General features: G+C 32.0%; 1 protein-coding gene across 1 annotated transcript in view; it reads right to left on the bottom strand.

Annotated features, from left to right (window-relative positions):
• ADGRB3 (adhesion G protein-coupled receptor B3) overlaps positions 1-21,262 on the bottom strand; it is a 658,639-nt gene that overhangs the window by 397,078 nt on the left and 240,299 nt on the right. Inside the window, exons 2-3 of the mRNA XM_063096759.1 lie at positions 7,857-7,967; positions 2,010-2,171 (exon numbers count right to left, since the gene is read on the bottom strand). Of these exons, the coding sequence (XP_062952829.1) occupies positions 2,010-2,171; positions 7,857-7,967 (273 nt within the window). The remainder of the gene's footprint in view (positions 1-2,009; positions 2,172-7,856; positions 7,968-21,262) is intronic.

Genomic DNA, 21,262 nt, shown 5'->3' with positions numbered 1-21,262 from the left:
GGGACATCCATATGTCATCCTTACGAATATTCACAACTAGTGACTGGAAAGTAGGTTCTGAGCAAAGAATTGTGGAGAACACCTTAAAATCCACTGAGACTCCCATTTAGAGATCTATTTGCCATTAGACTCTATCCTTATATGTTGAAAGGATCTTGACTATTGAAACAGATGCTGATGAGATAAATTTATATATCAAGTGCAGCTTAATTCTCCATTTACACTTTTCTCATTGTCAAGGACAGGAAATTTGATCTCGGAACCCCTAATATAAATACTGTAGGTAGGGGACAGCTTTAAGTATTCTCCCAGACAGCACATTCTAAGCACACCCCCAAATGAAAACCCACAAGTATTTTTCCTCCTGGACTGAAGATTTCATTTCTAAAATCCTCAGCTACTTACTTTTCTTTCTTTGTACATTATGTACCTAGAATCTGTTTGGTCTCTGACCCCTGTTTTTATGGTCTTTTTTTCATTGTCTACATCTTTCCATGACCTCCTTTAACCATTTTTTTTCCCTCTGAATCTTTTTATTTTTCAGTTCATGTTCCTTCTCACCTAGTCTAATTTCCACTGAATCTCGTTGATTGTTCTTGTTTTCAGTGGCAATTATTGCTCTTTTCCTAATAGTTCTGACTTCCCTTCCTCATAGCTTTCAGCTTTTGCCCTGTTGAGCTTTTAATTCTACTTATCTACTGCTTTGTTTCTTCACAATTCTGTTATAAAGAGATCTCCCACTTCATGGCATCATTCCTCTTCCACCTTTGGCCTGCCACTTCCTTCATCTTTTATTTCCTCCAGACTGTTTTTTTTTCTTTTAATTGTGATAAAAGCTGCAATGTAAAATTTGCCATCTAAAACATTTTTAGTGTACAAATTCAGTAGCATTAAGTATATGCAGATTGTTGTGAAACAGATCTTCAGAGCTTCATCTTGCAAATCTGAAACTCTATATCCATTAAACAATTCCTCCAGACTGTCTTTTAATGGGATTATGATCCCACTCTCTACTCTTGCTTTTAGCAACTGCAGAGTAAGCCATCTCTGGGAATGGAACTCACTGGGAAACTTTCAAGCATGGTTTAGCAAATGAAGGCTGCTGCAATGCCAGCCGTTTTCTTCATACCTACCCCCTTTTGGAGGCTGTGAATGCAAGTCCAGTGTTAACTGCAGTAGTCACCAAGTTTGCAATCACCCATCCACCAAATGATTAGACAAAATTATAAACCTGGAGATTCATACCATCATGTGCTTAGGATTTCTTGAAAGAAAGCCCAGATTTCTATTAGCACTTATTTTCATATAAAAGTGGTCTGATAGGGAGAAATGCTTATAATATGCAAATATGCATCAACTGAACAACAAAATTTTGAAGTAACATGGAAAATTCTGACTGTAAGTGGGTATGCTATTATGCTGTGTTCTATTTAATATTAGATCTCTCTCTCTCTCTCTCTCTCTCTCTCCTTTTTCATTAATGACTTTAAATTTACAAAGCAGTGGATGGCTCTGATGAGGGCAGTTACTTGTATGAAATAGAATGACAGTAAGTTCTTTGGTCAGAGACACTATTTTTCTTGATAGGATCAGATAAATGGTAGGAAAATTGTTGACTGCTTGAAGGACTATGTCAACTGCCTTAAACAATGTATACACATCATATTTCTAGTATGCTGGCAAATTACATTTTTCCTCAAACATTCAATTGGATGTTTTCATCACCTAAAATACAGGAAAGACATTTGAACCTTAAATAGTGTTAGACGCAGATGCCAAAATTTGAAGCTGATATTTGCACTGAGGAGGAGAGTCACGTGGAATTTCTTGACTGCTGTGAAAGCAGAAATAGTCACATACATAATAAATTACCACAGTTGAATAAGAATTACACTTATCCACTCGAATTAAAGTGCCTATACCCAGCTCATACAAAAATAACATCGTTCTAAATGCGTAGCATGACACAATTTAATAACATCCACAGTTGTAGTTGCTGCTAACACTACCTGGACAGAGGGCAGTGTTATTGCAAACCCTTGATTCTCTTAATGGGCCGCTGCAGTGTGTCCCGTAAGGTGATACACAAGTTCTGGTTCGCACCTGCGACCCTTGACCACAAGTAACTGAGCATGTGCTCCACTGGGACCACTCTTCCACACCAGATTCACCTGCATGCAAGACAACAAATAAACATGAAATACTGTCTTGAATATTCATATAGTAAGTATTATACCAAACTGACATTATGACATGCAAGAATAATTTAAATGTGAAAATATGACAGTATATCAAAAAGAACAAGAAAACATTTCAGAGAAAAATAAATGTAAAGAGGGATGTGTAGATGCTGATGTAAAAGCCCCAGTTGCTATATTGGTATGTTTGCTTATATTTCATAACAAATACAATAACCATATGAAAGAAACCCCAATTTCCTATAGTAGAATACTTATTCTACTTTTGAAAATTAATAAACTTGTTAAATTATTCTTCATGTTTGGAAAATTAAACAGAAATCAACAAAACTCTTTTCATGATCTCAATTCAACAATCTGTACTATATTTCAGTTAGCTAACCTTTTTAACAAAACTCCTCTTCACAAAGTCCACTGTGCTATGGACGCTACAAAGAAACTAGTCAGCATTTTTCCATAGGAATAATTGTTGAAGCGATTTTCTTCAAACCAGTCTATGGCTTTGTACTTTAATAGGAGAGGAAGCAAAATGTATTTGTAAGCTTACTGTATGGCTTTGGTGAGCAGCAATATATTGATGTATTTTTTCCTAGTCTTTTATTGCTTAACACCCTTCCTAATGCTAAAGGAAGTGGAGTCCTGGGAGTTTGTGTACATCTAATTTTTACTGTGTTGAACTATGACACTTATTTATAATGCATTCCCTAGTACAATTCCTACTTGTTTATCCTAGGATTTCAATTTATTTTGTGGTAATTTATTGACACCTTTCTGGTCACAATTTCACCTGTGATCTAGGGTAGAAAAGTGATTTTTAACTGAAACGAAGAAAAAAAATCATCTATAATTTCTAGTAATTTAATATGGAACTAGAATTTACTCAAAACTAGGGCCTTAAAAAGCTAATGAAAGTCTGAATTCATTAATTTTCTTGGAGTTAGCATCACACTAAAACTATATTTAATTTGTATTACTTTCTAAACTCATGTCCCAAGGAGACATAAAGTCAAGAATTTTTAAGACCTCTGCAGTGAGCTTCTAATTCTGCCCCGGCCTCATGCTTAAATAAATTTTTAAAACCGATTTGAAATTTTGTGGTTGCTTTTCTCCAAATTCAAATTGGGTTATTTACCTGCTAGCAAGAACTATTTGAATTTACCATTCAGTTGTTGAAGTGCATAGGTGAGGTGTTTCTGAAAACTTAGTATCACTAATTACATAGATCAAGGAGCAATTTAACTATATTTTGAAGATTTTATTGAGAATTGCTTTTGGAAAAGAATTTGAAGGATAGAATATGATAATTCCTTTGTAAATCAGTTTTTGGAGAGTTAGTAAGTTACTTAGAAACTATTTGCAGAACTACTCAAGGCAGCTGGTCTGCAAACTGATGCTCAAGGACAGAAGGAGTTTGGACGAGTATGTAACTCAATTCCCTGATTTCTTCAGTGGTAAAATCATTCTCAAAAAAAAAAAAAAAAAAAAATCAGTGAAAATAAAAATATGTGCTTGATGAAGTAGTTGATTGTACATTCTGGAGTAAGCAGCTAATCTCCTTGAGGGCCCATAACAACCAGTTAGCAGACAAGCACTGGTCCATTGACCACACTTTGAGTAGTACCATTATGAAGCATTCTGTATAGAGTATAATGCATTTAATAATTGAATGTGCATCAGAAAGGCACAGATAGTGGTAAGTGGGATGACATATTACATTAAATGGGACTGCTTTTCAGTGTTGTAAGCAGTGTTTGTTTTGGAAGTACTGATCACCCTTGATTATTTCAGGATTTTTTGCCTTTACAAATTTATTTAAAACTAATTTCATAAAAATGTCCTTGGATGACTATTTGAATAACATTTAAAACTATGCCTCATATTTTGTTCTTTTTCATTAAAGAATACTCTGTCAAGATTGGAAATTATTATTCTGTACACCCAGTAATGTGACAATGATTAAAAAATGTCCATACATACGTGGATATATGCACATGTATACTTAGCAATGAAAAACTTAAGATTAGGGGAAATATAATGCAAAGTTTAAAATGACATTCCAACCTGTTTGTGATGAGGTGAAGTGAAGTATAAATATTATGATTATATTTTATTAATTAAAAGCCAGAAAATTATGAATAATGTGAATTCTATAAGTGAAATAATAAAGGTGGATAAAATTAGTTCTATTTTGTCTAGAAAAGCAATTCTTTCGCTGTTCTTGAATTACTATCATGAAAGAAAAACACATTTGAACTGAACTGAGCAATGAATCATGTATTTTTGTACAAATATTTAAAAATTGGGGTTGCTTCTGAGGGGACGATAGTGCAGTGATGCTGAGCGGGGTGAGCAGCAGTGCTTGGATCGTGAGAGGCTGGTGATGGGGGCTCACAGTCGCTCTCCTTCACTCTCCCTCAAATGCGTGGTTCTTTTCATCGATCAAAAACACATGCACAAATAAATAAAACATATTGGTTTTCAAATTTTGAATCAAATCTTGCCACTAAAATAGTAGCCTACTTACCAAAATGATCCTGTTATAGCTCAAATGCTATAGTTTCAAGTGACATTTCCACTAGATACTTCTTATTTCTATGCTGTCACTACCTTATTCATAAAGGTGTGAAAGCTACTTTAGTCAAGCACATTGGGTTATTGTGAGAAAAATTTAATATGCTTTATACAAAAGATGTCAAAAAATACTCAATGACATTAAAAGTAGTAAAATATAATACCAAGTATGCTACATTTATTATATGTGTATTTGAAGATAATACAAATTAATTTGGTACCTTAAAAGTAAGGCACTAGTAATTCTCTTTATCCTGGCACAAATCATGAAAGAAAACTAGAAAAGCATTGCAATTAAAGTCAAAAGACCTGTGTTTGACGTAAAGCTGTTGAATATTAGCTCTGTGATCTTGAGAAAGTCACTTTATTTCTTGGAATCTCTTCAATAAAATAAGTAATGTATCTACCTCAAAATCTATTCCGAGGATTGAGTGAGATAATGTTTGAGACTGCATTTTAAATTATGAACAATGTATTAATATATAATTTTGCTTGTATGTTAAAATCATGAAATTAGAAATTCACCTTTAATTTTATTTTTCTGTTTTAGATAACATGCTGCATATTCCTAATGTAGGCTCTTTTCTCCACTGTAATAAAGGACTACTATTCTAAACGTGTTTATAAATTTATTTGATGACTATGACTTTAAAAAGCATCAGTAAGTGTAATTAATATGTCTTAAGCCATCTTGTTGGCATTCCATTTAGATGTCTATATTAAATATCTATATCTTTAAATATCTATATCTGTAGCTTATCATTTAATTTATTTTCCCTTAACAATAAATAAATACAGATGTGTCTTAGACTATTAGAGCATTGCCATTTATGTTTAAACTAGCTTATCCCAGTTATTGGACTGACCAAAATAATGAATGTTGTTTTGATGAAGTAATGCTGCATTATCAAATGTTACTTTTTAAAAAAAGTCTACTCACTTTTTTACTCAATAAAGCTTGTTTTAATTACAGTGTTTACTGATCATATTGACTGAAGAGGCCAGGTTACTCATTGTGGGAAGTAATTCTTAAATTATGAAGTGTAATAACTTTTGCTATTTTTTCCAACAATTAATATGAAAATATATCATTTTTTATTATTATTCAATTTTACCTCTATTGCATTATTCTTTGTTCTAAAATTTCTTTTAGAAAATTGCTATAATTGCTTACATGTAATGCTCATTTCTTGGTTTGAAAGACAAATAAGAAGAGAAACTTTATATGTAAAACTTAATTTTTGTAAAATTTTATTGTGTGACACTTACCTGTATTTATTCAATTACCTTAACACGTAAAAAAGTATATTCTAGAAAATATTTAAGGAAAAAACCTCTCTTTTTAGCATCATAATTGCCTAGTGTCACATAATAAATTTTTAAAAATTATTTAAAATAGTGCAGTTTTCCAGTCTTATATAAGTATTATAGTTATTTAATTTTAAAGTAAGCATTATATTTGTATTTACATTTGCTTATGCCATTTTTGGTTTAAAGTGAAATAATATATATTTGTTATTTATCAATTCAAGCATCCAATCAATATTTTCAGAACTTTAATTTTAGTGTTCTTTGCCTTCTCTGAATTATTGTTAATAGTACAGGGAAATGGTTTGAAAGCTCTTCATGGATCTATTTAATAAGTGTTTTGTTTATTTTACCAAGTCAGGTGTTACTGTATATTAGACACAAAACAATGCCTGGAAAAGAAGTAAATTCAAAAACCTAAAATTAATAATTTCTCACTTTGAAAATACAATGTTTCTTGAGATTTAAATTTGCAGAAAGAGTTTTGGCTGAAAATTGTGAGTATTTTTGGTATATCTAACAGGCAAATCAAAAAACTGAATTTGTAAAAAGTCTTCTGATCCAAATGTATAATATCTATGCATAAACTAATATTAATGCAATATTGGAAATTTAAGACTGTGGCTCTCCATTTCATTTCCTACTGACCCCAATTTTTAGGAACATCAGTAAACCAATGCCTGCCACCTCTTTTGTACAAAGGAAGGATACCTTCTTAATCTTGCAGACATTCCCCCATGAGATGTTGCCTAGGAGGCAAGAACATGTGAACTGAAGGAAACATCCTAAGAACATGTGAACTGAAGGAAACATCTATTCTTTGAGGGAATTTCATCAAAATCAGTCTGAATGTCATGTCAGAGAGCTGGTCATGTACTTGAAACTTATCTATTAATGGTAGAACAGATACTTTAGATTGGAATGTATAAAACTTTTTAAGGACGTAGATAAAACTGTTAGTTTCAATTTCCCAAAATAAAAGTGACATTTGAAATTTTCATAAAGCAGTTTAAATACTTTTTCATCTAAAAATGTGCCACATGCAAAGTGTCCAGATGGAATTATATAGCCCGTTTATTATGATGAGTCAAAATATGAATGTGTTTATTTGTTCAAATTCTATAACTAAATGTATGGACATAAATTATATATATTCAGAATACATATATATTTGGAGAGAGTTTTTTCGAGTAATATCATTTAGTTGATATTCAATTATTTGTAGTGTATTACAGCTTATAACAAAAACTGTCAACTTTTTACTATTTACTTACATAACAAAACTCTTTTCAATTGAAAAATATTAAATTTAAAAAGTTTCTGATTAATTTTTATACATTTAACAATCTATATTTATAAGTAGTATGATACTTAAAAAAATGGAACATATTCAGTTTCATTAAATTAAATTTTATCATCTAAAGTCCTATTTAAAATTCTAATTCTTGAAAGTCCTATATCAATTATTAAAAAAAATAAGTTTGTTGTCTTTTCTTAAAAGTTTAATGATACAGTTTAAGTAGTTAATTAAGATAAGAAAATAATATGTAAATCTCAAATGTTCCATAGTAAAGGTAAAATAATTATTACACATTTTTTGTTCACTTTTCAACTCACAGCTACTTTATTTATGGACTTTAACTGGTGACAAAAAAAAAAATGGCTCAAAAAAAAAATCAGCTCCAAAAACTGACAAATATGCAGCAAAAGATTATGAAAACATGCAGTGGTTTCATAAAATTAACAACAATAAATAGAAAAATGTAACTAACGTATTACCAGTTTGTGCCATAAATTTAGCAGCATCAGCTTGTTCCTGAGGGACCCTTTTTTCATGAACAGATCGAGGTCGCTGACTTTTAATTGTATGATCTCCCATCATTCCAAATTCTAAAGACAGAATAAAGGTATATGAAAGCTTGTGTGTAGACATTTCTCACAAATCACATTACTGTCTCATGCAATATGTTCCTGCACACACTTAGAAGTTATTGATTAAGTTCACAATTCTAAATTTGCTAGTCTGCTAATCCTCTTGGAATATCTCTAAACTCAAGTCAGAAAACCTACAAACATGAACAAGATTTCAAGAAAGAAGAACAGTCAATAAAATGACACATCAGGTTTTAAGTCGACTTAATTAACAAAAATATTTTACTCTTTCCTGATAATGTTTTGAATCAATACATCAGAAAAAAAATACAACCACAGTGTTAAATGTTGTTTTCAGAGAGAGAATCCTGACTGGGTAGCATATGCTTCTTTGCTGAATAGTAATCACCTCCACAAGTTTGTCAGCACTTTTCTCAGAAATGAGTAATCCTGTAACTAACTTTCCTAAGGTAAACATTCACTTAATGGACTATTTTCTCATCCAAAGATGAGGTTACCCTTGATGTTCTCAAAAGCTCCTAGAAAATTGTGGCCTTGGTCGTTCTCGTTCTCTTCTGCCCTGCCCCAAATAATTCCTCGCTCCTTTTCTAACCACATGTGAGAGAATGTTTTCTCTTTAAAAAGTTATATTTAAAAAACAGCATGACTCCAGGTTTCTGTTGTTTAATCCATTGATAACAGAGCTCCTCAAAGAGGTGAAAAATCTGGACTTAACTTAGAGGCAAATAGGGGAGAGAAAAATAAGTTGAATGAAAGAAGAGCTCCTATGTAATAGATTTTTTAAAAATTCATATGCTTAGAATTCTGCAAGAATTCTTTGCTAATTGAACTGTTACTGTAATTTAAATAAAACCAAAGCCTAATGCATGGAATAGTTGTTGGTTTGGGCTCATAGGAATATAAGGAAACACAATACTTGAAGGACAAGAAATTGTGGTGCTTTCTTTTACACCAAGAAAATTATTGGACCTTTAAGAACAGGCCTTTTATACCTGACAGAAATGATTGGGGAAAATGTGTTCTAATGATAGTACAGATATATTACCAGAATAATAATGTCACAAATTGGGAATAAACGATTTTACCAGCTTGCTGTTTAGTTTCTTTCTCATCAATGTTTAAATAATCTTTTGCTAAAATATTCCAACTTACTTTGTGCAATTAAGTAGTCAATTGTAAGTAATAATTCTACCAACTCTTGTCCAGTATTTAAGGAGAAAAAAAAGTAGCACACGGTTTTGTCTGTCCTAACAAATACCCACATAGAAATTAAACTATGACAACTGACAGATTGACTTGTCAGAAGTTCATTCCAGATATTCTACTGAAGAGAACATCCCCTGAGAAATTTGCAAAACCTAAACGTGTGCTTGTTTTTTGGCAGTTTACCTAATATCCAAGGCAGGAAATGAAAATATTTTTAAAAACCTCAGTTGGTTTGATCTTGTAAAATTCATCACTATTATTTTCCATTACTGCCAACATCCTTTCATATCATTCACTTATATGTACAGGATGTGCTGCCTAAACTATGTTTCACCAGGCTGATAAGAAGTATCTAATTACTTATCATTTAATGATTTTAGAAATTCACTATTCAGAAAGTTTATATCTAGACTGTTATTTACTATGCAATATTTTAAAATATTATATGCAATTAAAATGTTTATAGATCTGAAATAGCCAAAAAATTTAGTAGTAACTTTTATTAATAGTATGCTGTACCTTCTTTCCTTTTGAATTTATAATTTAAAGTGTGCATGTGTGTGTATGTCTATCACTTCTAGCATTTAAGTCACAGAATATGTTTATATAAATCAGTTGAGGACTCTGATGTTCATAGTTTGGTAGTTTTGGCACTGAGAGGACAAAGAATGCAAAAAAAAATTATTTATTATTACAAAGTTAAGTTGTAACTTAATTATATAGGAATTAACTATATAATCTGCTCTAGTGGAAAACAATTCTCCAACTCAATGGTACCATGTTAATAGGCTGCAATCCCTCTCCTAAGGAAAAATGTTTTTTTTTGTACTGAGACAGTGGTCCTGAAATTTAGAGGTCGAAGTATATTGATGGATACTGCTGGGATGATTTTAAAAATGTCATGTTCTATTTTTAATGGTTTCTTAAGTTTAAACACAAGTGAAATATTTATTTAGTTTTAAATAGGTGAACTTAATTAAGTATTTAATTTTATATTATTAGCTGAAATTGACTTACATCTCTCAAAAATATGCATAATACAAACTAAATTTCAATATCCTCCACTATACTCACAGTTATTGTCAATAATTAATGTTTTATGAATGTTAGTGTTGGTACCATATCATGGGTAACATTATTAAGATAAGAAAATCCTTAATAGTTTATGGGCTTGATAACATACTTCTTAAATAACCAAAAGTTTAAAATGGAATTGATTATTGTTGTCAGTATAATGTATATGAAAATTACTTTGAAAAAAATGTGAATTAATATGAGCCCTGATATAACTAAATTCCTTATAAAATAGAAGGTGTTAATAATTTATTACTTTTCTCAGGTGGAAAAACAACACTATGGTGGTATTTTTTTAGTGTTTCAAACCTATTGTTACATACCTACAACAACTGAAATTTGTAAGTAAAATATATAAACTATTATCTAACCAAGTGAGTTTCTTTTGCCAATGTTTGTGCCGAGTGTTTGAAAGTAAAAATCTTCTTTGTTTTAGAATTGTTACCTATGGGAAAATTTGACAACAAATTTTATGATTCCATCTGTACCTCACAATGAGTTATTTTCAAAACATTGTGTTTTCTTTCAAGATGGCATTATCTTCTTCATTTCTAATGAAAATAAAGGCCAATTAAATCATCTAAGTTCAGAAGAAAACCAAACTATTCTTTTTTTCTGTTGGTCTCTTACATGGTGAATGTGGGTTGAGATAAACTTTTAGCATATTACGCTTCCTGAAAAATATAAGTTCCTCATGAGTGACTGATTTATATTCAAACTATTCTGAGTTGGCAAAGATAATATACTACATTAGTTACATGAGAAAAATAACATAGCCAAATAAAAAGATGATCTGCTTTGGTGAAAGCAATGAAAAGCAAGTTATGAAATCAAATGAAATAATGTATAGCATAATATTGTATATGTACATATGGTACAAGGCTTATGAAAATACAGGGTTATTTCTTATATCTTTGTGTTGATGGTATCAAGGAAGTAGTGGGTAAATAACTGTTCATATATAAAACCCAAAAGGCTGGAGATGACTTCCATGTTTAAGCACATTTCTCAGACAATCTTTCACTGTGCTTCTTGCCAAAAAGCAATAGTGTATGGAAGTCAGATACAAGCAAAATTTCATGAAAGGAAGGTTTTGAAAATCTATTGCCTTAAGTATAGTTTTATGTATTTTCTTCCCACATACAGGAATATATAAGTAGATCATTATAAAACAAATAGACTTGAAACTTAACTCTTGATAGTCAATTGTCAGTTTTAAATATTTATCTGGAAATCAAGGGTTATAATAATGTGAAAGTGAAGTCATCAAAAAGTTAAAACACACACATATCCATTTGTTATTTTATTATGTGTTTATTTTTAAACATACGGACAAGCAGATCATTAGATTAGTAGATAGTCATTACTGTAATCCATCTTGCCATGAAAATACTAACTTCACATCATTAGCTAACTTTCCTTTGTATTTCAACAGAAACCTTCCTAATCCAGGCCACTACTGCTCCTCAACAAACTCTCAGAATTATGACTGACTTACACTTTGTGACCAAACTGCACTACTTTTGGTCCTGGAAATGGTTGAGCCACTGCATTCTTTCTCATGTTTCCCCCAACTGAAACACCTGCTATTTTAGCCATGTCCCCAATAAAACTCCTCACCAAGTGCAACTCCAGTGGCACCACCTCCATGAACTATATCCTCATCAACCAAACATGAACAGCCTCTGCCTTCCTTAACTTCTATTTTACTTTGTCAATAATGAACTTTCATTATAATTATTAGAGCAAGTGCCTTAATCCTCCTACTAAATCATGAACTTTGAAGGAAAAGAAAGTATGACTTATGAACTTTAAAATCTTGTTTTGCACATAGCTGGGATTCCATATTTAGTCACTAAATACATAAATTTTGTTTTAGGAATTGTTTCTTCAAACCTCAAGTTTCTAGATGTCTAAATCCATTCTTTTAACTTGCTTGGTGAACAGTTCAATGGAGAAAGAACAAAATTCTCAGAGAAGTACTTGAGAACTCGTTATGTATGATTATGATGGTCAACATTCCTGCAGCTGACAAGGTTTATTGCCCATAAATATATTTAGGTTATTGTTAAAATAATTTAAATATTACTTTATATGGAAATTAAATATCACCATCCTAAAACAAAGCTTTTTTCAATAAACGTTTATTAATTACTTAATACATATTATGCAATAAACTTACAAAGATGAATAAGAAATGGTCTCTGATATTTTAAAACTCATAGACCAAAGAATCCACTAGCCATAGCCTGATGCTTTGAAATATGTAAAAGTATTTATTTTAATCAAAATTTTACTAAGCTACATCTGAGACTTTTTATATTAATTTTCTAAATACTACAACACGCTCAACTACAATGGCTTTGTAATATGTCTCCAAAGACAAAATATATCTTTTAAGCCATGAACTGGACATTTGAAGTAAGATCTTATTTATCATAACTTAACAGGAAATAATATTAAATACATGACTGGTTGGCAGAAGAAAGATCCCATCATCTGGCTGGTTTAAGGTGGTGTAGACAAGTAAATTCTATTAAAAAGCAACCAGACATTTTCTGAAATAAGATTATTAGGTTTAATACATTCTAGGTTCATACTTAGGCAGGAGTATAAATGATTGAATTTATTCATTTTTTGCTACATTTATTGGAAAAAGTTGGCACAGTGACAGTGATTTTGTATGCAAATTTTTTCCTGTATAATATATTTAGGAGATATTGAGATAGTGAAGAGCAACCTAAATCATCAGCATTTTGATATCTCTGATTTCTTAGATTTTGTTTTGATTTTCATGTTTTTTTGAAATGTGATCAGACTTAAAACATGTGTTCTCTCAGTCAACAAGCATTTGTTGAGTGCATATAGCGAAGTATATTATGAAATACAGAGCTGATAAGAGAAAAGACTGGAGCCTGCATAATCAAAGACATTTCTAAAGAAGTATGGACTATTAGAAATTACAATTTAAAATTATACATCATTAGTTGAAATTATGAAAATCTTTTTAAAAAAGAACATTTTTACTATAGATTATAAATATACTAATTTTATCTTCCCAGAGAACCAAAAAAGAAATAGAATACATGGATGGAAGACAACCTCCAAAGAGTTCAAGAATGACAGCTATATAATAAATTACTAAATATTAGAAAATATTTAAATAAACTAAATTAAGGCATGTTAAGAATATTAGGAAATTGAGAAATCCAACATTAAAATTTAAGAGGTTAACCGATCTTCTTTCCTTCAAATTATTTCTTGGTTTCATTGCCACAAACCTGGCTATAGGGACCAAGATGCTATTTCTTACAATAACAAAACAGCATCTTGCTTTTCAAAATACTCCCACAGAAGATTTTATTAGCTGGCCATAACTTTGTTAGGTAGATGAGTAATTTTATGGTACTTCTAAAAATGGAGAAAACATATAACAGTCAAAGGGCACACTGCTAGTATGCTCATAAAAAAGTTAAAAATGTTCAGTTTTCAATGAATTTGTTAAATCATGTAACATATTTTATAGAAATAATGCCCAAATATACTTAGTCTATACACTATATACTTTTAGATAATAATGCTATATTTTAATTTATATTTTCTCTATGTAGGAACTTTGAAATAATTACATACAATGATGAATTTATTTTAGAATGCTTGAACACATAGTTAAAAATTATGTGATAAAACATCTCGTCTAGAATGATTCCAGGAAATTTGGGATATAAACGCTTCAGTTATCATTTTTATACTTATTATGTCTGTCTTCTGAGAAATGTTAGTAAGTTGGACTCAGTCTTCCATGTAAGAAATCATCAATGTGTGTAATAATGCAGGAATTATTTGCTAATATCTTGTATTATTTGCTAATACATTATCTAATTGCATTTTATGATCTCATTTTTTGAAACAACTACTGAATTCTTATAAACCATTACTGCTAACAGTTTTCTTGAAAAATATTCGTATTTGTTGGTGATGAAGAAAATAAATGTAGGAGAACATAAATTATATCTTCATATACAATTCTGCTTGCAACAGTAAGCTAGTAGTTCAATGTCCTTTCTGGTTAACTTCTGTCAGAATTTTACTTAGTAGATTAGCACACCAGTGGCAAAATAAGATGCTTTACTGTAAGTTCTAGCACCTTTTGCAGCAGGCTAAAACTCTTATCCTGTAAGATTTTAATAACTTCATTGCTAAAGTGGCCTGATAAGATACTAGGGAATCTGAAATGTAAGAAAGTAAATTAGATTGTTCCTGGATGAAGTAATTTCTACATTTTCCAAACTAAAACAGGGCTTGGTTTCTTTCCTGACAAGCTTTCCGATATTCAGAGGGGTCTTCTGTATGCCAGGTAGACTTTAAAGGGGCTTCCAAAGGGAAAGGACACTGCTCTTGGAGTGACAACAGATTTGTCTTTCAGCCTTTTCTGGAAGTGGAAAAAACAAACAACCCCCCCCACCAAAAAAAAAAGAAAGTCACCTAGTGATGGGAAGCCAAGTTTTACTGAAGGGAAAAATAATTGCTCTCAACAGTGATTGAGCAACTCAAGAAATGTGGAGGATATGGAGATTTGATCAACTTAACAATAACCCACAACGCTCGGACCAACTAAGGATATGGAGATTTGAAACAGCAAGATGTTCAGGACTGGGTGAATCACAAGTAGGTAATTATTATTTGAATATAAAGTATGAAAAGGAGAGACAAGAGATGTTACTGGAGAGATTAGAAGGAGAATCAGGTCCACAGAAAGCCTCTTTTATGCTTCACTAAGAACTCTGGAATTTATCTGTGTCTGATTAAATGTGAAACTTTTGAAAGGCTTTAAGCAACCAATGAGGAATCAAGATTTGATTTGAATTTTAGATACGTTACTTTAATTGAAGAATGGAGAGTAGACTAGAAGGGAACAAAATTAGAGGCAGCATAAATTATTAAAAGGCTATTGCAATTGTCCATATGAAACTTTTTGTGATTAGGTGGCAGTAGGTTTGTTGGATAATTCACTGACAGCTTTTAAATTGAGTAAGCAGGTGAGTGGGTTAGATCCCTGTTAGATAAGGGATCAGACCCACACACAAAAACACTGGCCATTCCCAGTCTACTGCAGATTGAGTATGTCTTTTGACCACTGGGTCCAAACCGTTGGCAACTAAATCGATTTACAGTATGCTAAAAGTTTAAAGAAAAAGGTTTTTATAAGAACAGCTATGCTTTAAAAAAGCGACCATTTTTAGTTTGATAATTTTTGATATACCTTACTCTTGTAACAAATTATGATAATATTTAATCAGGATTTTTAATAAAAATGATTATTTTATGATTTTTAAATTAAGGCTCATGTCCATATGACACTTTTAAATTTGCCAAAGCTCATTCTCATTTATTATAACAGTATAGTATAAAATAATTTAAATTAAAGCAATATCACTGTATGTACATGCATTGAAAGAAATAATTTAATAATATATTACATAAAAATAGTTAGCACATTATTTTATAGTACTACTACTATTAGTGTATTACTAGTTCAAAAAATATGATACCACAATTGATGGTTAAAAGATTAATGGTTGCTAAACCAAAAGAATTCAATATATAAACTATAGGTAATACATGAACTGTCTTCTTTCCTCATAAAACACTGCTATCTCAATAATTCTGATACATCTTTATTGCACTCAAATTATATTCAATTGAGTTTCAAGGTCTCAAGGTTTATGTTTTGTACCTGGAAGTAAGAAAGAAGAGTTTCTTCTGTCCTTTATATTTTTTACCTTATCCATTATGTTCATACAAAAAGGGTTTTTTAAAAGAATCTAGATAATTCAAAGTAAATTATTATAATCATATCTTACCGTTTATCTACTACTATCTTTCTACAGTTTATTATAAAATATTTTAATTTAAAGAAGTGTCATTTATACATATTTACTTGAAGAAATATCAAACTGACATTCTTTTTTTTTTTTCTTTGTGACCGGTAAGGGGATCGCAACCCTTGGCTTGGTGTTGCCCGCACCGCGCTCAGCCAGTGAGTGCACGGGCCATCCCTATATAGAACCCGAACCCACGGCCTCAGCGCTCCCAGCGCCGCTGCGCCCCCAGCGCCACACTCTCCTGAGTGAGCCACGGGGTCGGCCCTCAAAACTGACATGCTTAATGAAAATAACTCTACTAAGACATACATTAGTGTTTATGATTTCTAAAAATATCTATAATACCATCCTAACCATTTAGATTTTAGTTAAAATTTAAGATATATTAAAAGCATTTTTAGTATATAAATTATTCTTGTTATCAGTTAACAAATATTCAAACTTGTTTCCATAACAACACTATTAGTATTAAAGCCCAAGTGGCAGTCTATAGAGAGATCTAAAAATGATTAGCCTTTTTAAAGCAGTGCTTTGAATACTAAAGATGGTTAAGAACATTTTAACTGGGATGTAGGCTAAGGCTCAATGTGGAGGGGTGGAAAGATAAATAGGCAATCAAGAGATGCAGTTCATATTTCAGAACATTGTGTCTTAAATTTCCTGCACCTGCTTCCTCTTCTTGCAGATGGATATGCTGAGAACATGATCTCTAACGTTTCTTTAAGTTCTAAAATTAAACTATTTTCTCAGGTCAGAAGGTGGCTCATGAACATGTCAACAGACCAAGCCTAGAGGACCTGACCAAGTTGAATTAATAAGTCTGTACATAGACATACAAGCATGTGAGCATACGCATGAGTCTGAGTAACATAAAGAGTTGTTTGATTGCTTCAAAACATTTTCTCAAATTAATCAGGATTGAACAGTTATTTTGATCCATGTCTAAGCAATAAGCCAAGTTTTACTTTGCATGTGAGGTCTTATATTGTCTAATACTTATTTAAAGAAATGCATCTACGCATAGCTAGCACCCACATTGGAGAGGGAATTTTTAAAAGAGGGATTTTTTCCAAAGGCATTTGGGAATAAACAAATTTCACTCATTCAAGATACAGTAAGTGAGCATCTATTACATTCCATATAGGATTCTAGACACTGAAGATATTGCAGTGAACACAGCAGATGAAATTTGTTTTTGCGAGAGAAAATTTTACAATTATTTCTATTATGAAAAATTATATGAATATTCAATTTATTGGACAGCCATTTCAAAAGGTTAATGATAAGCAGTCATATGTACATTTTTCAGATTAATCACTTTTAATTCATTCTTTAATTTGTAGACTGCTTCAGATAAAACTAATTTAAGTGCATATCTCATCCATATTATTCAACAGAATTTAGTTAAGAGGACCATTTAAATTAAAACCGCAGGCACAAAAGCCATGTCTCCATGGCCCAAACAATATTGTGATATCACTGGTTTCTCATGCATTATCTTTAGAGCTTTCTCTCCTTTTAATTTTAATTGATTTTGTTATGTATGGCTCTATACGGAGAAGTGAATGTATATCCTTTCCTTTTCCATTCTTTCATTGTTATATTACACCATTATAAATATTACCTTTGAAAACTCCCCAAGAAGACATAAATATACTTTAATTAAATCATTCCCCTTTATTTTCTTATTGCTAGATAGTTATGTTGCTTTTAAAAATTTGTTACCAAGAGAGATTCCTAAAGTGGTTTTTGCTTTGAGGAAGCACAATTTAAATTTTGGTGGATATTGTCACATTTCTTTCACAAATGTTTATATTGATATACTTCACTACGAGTGGTGTAGGAAAATATGTCAAATCTTCTTGGTTTATTTGATTTTTACCAGTATATAACCTTCTATATGCTGATTATTGCTTTTCATGTTGACTCCAATTTTATCTATTCATGTTTTTTTTAAAGAAAATGTAATTTTATTAATATTATTTTTTACATTCTAGGATGTTGTTGCGGAACAGTTGGGAGGAAGAGGAGAGGGGAGGAGGAGGAGAGGAGAGGGGAAGGAGACGGGATGGAAGGAGGAGGAAGGAGGAGGGGTGGGATGGAGGCCTGTCACACCCCACTCATTATTTTTCCTGCTTTGTTGATAAATTTGTCTGCTGCACCGTTTTCTATATTTTATTTTCAGCCCTTCAATGTCATTACACAACATACAATCATACAGTAGGATTTTAAAAACCCCATCTCATCCTCTTCCTTTTAATAGGAAATTAAGTCCATTCATATTTATTATATTTATTAATAATGTTTAACCTATTTCTTCTATCTTATATTACAGTTTATTTTTAGCGTGTTTTCTTGTTAAATGAAGCTGTTTCTGCATTTTTCCCTTTTCCTAATTTTTTTTGAATTGATAGGAATTTTCATCATTACTTTTTTCCTCCAGATATCCTAATTTAATTATTCAAAAGCATTATGTCCTAATTTTATCACACAATTTTATTACATGAAATATATTTTTAAGTCTCTCAGTCTCTTTAGTTAATCAGGATCTGTACTCTTTCCAAAATCAAAACAAGAATTTGGGTGTGCTATCACTTCCCACTCTGCCTTGACGCCCATATGGTATTTATTTCCAAGCCATTATAATTCTACATCGTGATTCAAAAATTCAGACTTCACTATTAAATCTATTAGTTTCTTTGTCTTCTTTCTTGGATCCATTTTTCATTTTGCTCAAGTTTATATTTCCACAGACAATCGGTCTAAAATTGACTTACCTTGCTCTCACACTTAAATGTTAGCTTGACTAGGTGTAGAAATTTAAGGTCAAATTTTTTTTCTCACTGACCCTTGAAGATACTTTTACACTAAAACCTAATACCCAGTGTTGCCCATGAGAAGTGTTGCAAGAGAACCTGTTTGTATTTCTGGAGCATTTTAGGATTTTTCATTTTATCCTTGGAGTTCTGGAATTTTACCAGTATGTGTCTAGATATTGATCTTTTTCATTCAGTTTACTGGGTACTCTATGTTCCTTTTCAGTACAAGGACTGGTACTTTAGCAGAGCACATTAAATGTGTTTCTTTGCTTAGCCATCTTTTCCCTTTGCTTCCTTCCATGCCTGCTGTGGAGGTTCTGAGTTAGCTCAAGCTGTAATCTCAGCCCCCTTCACATACACTAAGGATTTTGTCTGAGAAAATTGAGTCCCTGATTTCTGATTATTAAAGGGTTACTACAAAACATACTCATATTATGTACTTTCCATTTCATTCTCTGAACAATTCTTTTCTTTGTTGCAGAAAAGACTATCTTCCAATTCCTCACTTCCCACTCACCTCATAATGTCAGGCAATCTGACTTCAAACCTCCTTCCTTGAACAAAACTGCTCTTTTAAAAGTCAGTTGCCTCTTAGAAACTGTCATGTTCATCTCGATTCCTTCAGCATTTGACACCCCATTGCACTCCCCAATCTTACAACCTTTCTTGAAATTCTCACCTCCTCTGGCTTTCAAAGCTGACAGAATTTTAATTTTCTTTCTCCTTTTGACTGCTTTTCTGTCTCTTTCATTGCCTTGGTGACTCTTCAACCTCTAAATGCAAGTTAGGTTCTTCCTCAACATTCTCTCCTTCAGAAATCCCATTCATTCCTATAGATTCAGGTACGGCTTTAAGACAAACGACTGTCAGCTTCTTACTCTCACAGTCCAATCTACATCTTCCAAGACCATCTACACTATACCTAGATATATTGCTGGCAAACTTAGCATTTATGAAAACAAGTTAGTCACTTCCCTTAGGAGAGCTGCTCCTAGCTGTTCATTTCATATTTCTGTTTAACAAACATACAGTGCCCAAAATAAATACTTGGTGAACAAATAAATAGCGAAGTAAAAATAAGTTGAGCAGAAATGGTTCAGAAAACTGCTTTAGGTTACCAAAACATCTTAATGGACCAGTTTGGTTACATAAAGATAGGCCCTAGGGCTTGACCTGCAAAATGAAGGCTATAAAATAGAGAGATTATTTTGCATAATAACAGAGTAAAAACTTTGAAGTTTACTGAGGCTGCCAGGGAGAAAAGGTGAGGCTTACTTGGGATCATGGCAAAAAGGGGTGAGGTTAAGAAATCTCTGGAGAGAAATAAAGGGAGATGTATCCAGAAAAATGGCAGGGAGATGAGCTTGGAGGAGAAAATTGCAATTCCTTTTGGAAGGACTTTCAAAAGCAGTATTAATAACAATGATATTTAAGTATAAATGTATATAGTATGCTGGGGTGAAATATAATCCCTCTTCACTGTGACCAACTTTTATTAAAGCCTATTTAACTTATGTTACAGATATTTAAAGGGAAGGGTTTAAAGAAAAGGAAGATTGTTCATGTTGAGGTTGACAAGGGACAGAAGAGAGAGAATCACCCAGAAGCAAAATGTAAAGCAATGATTGATAATATAGTTGAAATAAATGAATGATTGGGCAGGCAGAAATATATGCAATCCCTCCCACAAAGAATCTTCAGAAATATTAGGGAGATATTGAATTTCTAGTTCTAAATTATGTAAAAGCTCAAGCCAGGTGTTTGTTTAAAATTTACACTGAAGATAGTCCTTAGAAGGCTGGAGAATTTGGGAAAACCTTGAGGACAACACTAGGGTTATAAACTGACATTCTTATAGTGGTCTCTAGGTGGGTCATGTTGGTAACATCCATTAAACAGTTTCTTCAGTTGACTTTGTACCTTCTGAACCACATGAGCACCTTAACAAAAGCTGGCACAGAGTCCAAGGTTGTTCACTCATCATCATAGGACTGAGCTTCTACAAGACTTGTGGCCAAGTGCCCAAGGATGGGTAAGGGAGTTAAGGATGGCATCACTGACCTGCCAAATTTTTCCCTATTTCAGTTTACAGTTTTTTTCTATCGCCCCCACCCCCGCCCCAACCTTTACAGGAGGCAATAGCTGTGATTACCCAATTATAGTGAGCTTTTTCATCAAGAAGTGGGAAAAGTAATTAAGATTTTGTTTCTTCAAAAGAAAAGTGTTTTACTCTGTGTGGTATTTTAAAAAATGTTTTACCCGATATTTTCCAATTAATTATTATCCTCCTTCAAATCTATATATTCTG

This window comes from Cynocephalus volans, chromosome 5, assembly GCF_027409185.1.
Source record: "Cynocephalus volans isolate mCynVol1 chromosome 5, mCynVol1.pri, whole genome shotgun sequence".
Taxonomy (NCBI): Eukaryota; Metazoa; Chordata; class Mammalia; order Dermoptera; family Cynocephalidae; genus Cynocephalus; species Cynocephalus volans.
Note: the sequence above shows the minus strand (reverse complement) of the source record. Positions and strands in the feature narration are given on the sequence as shown.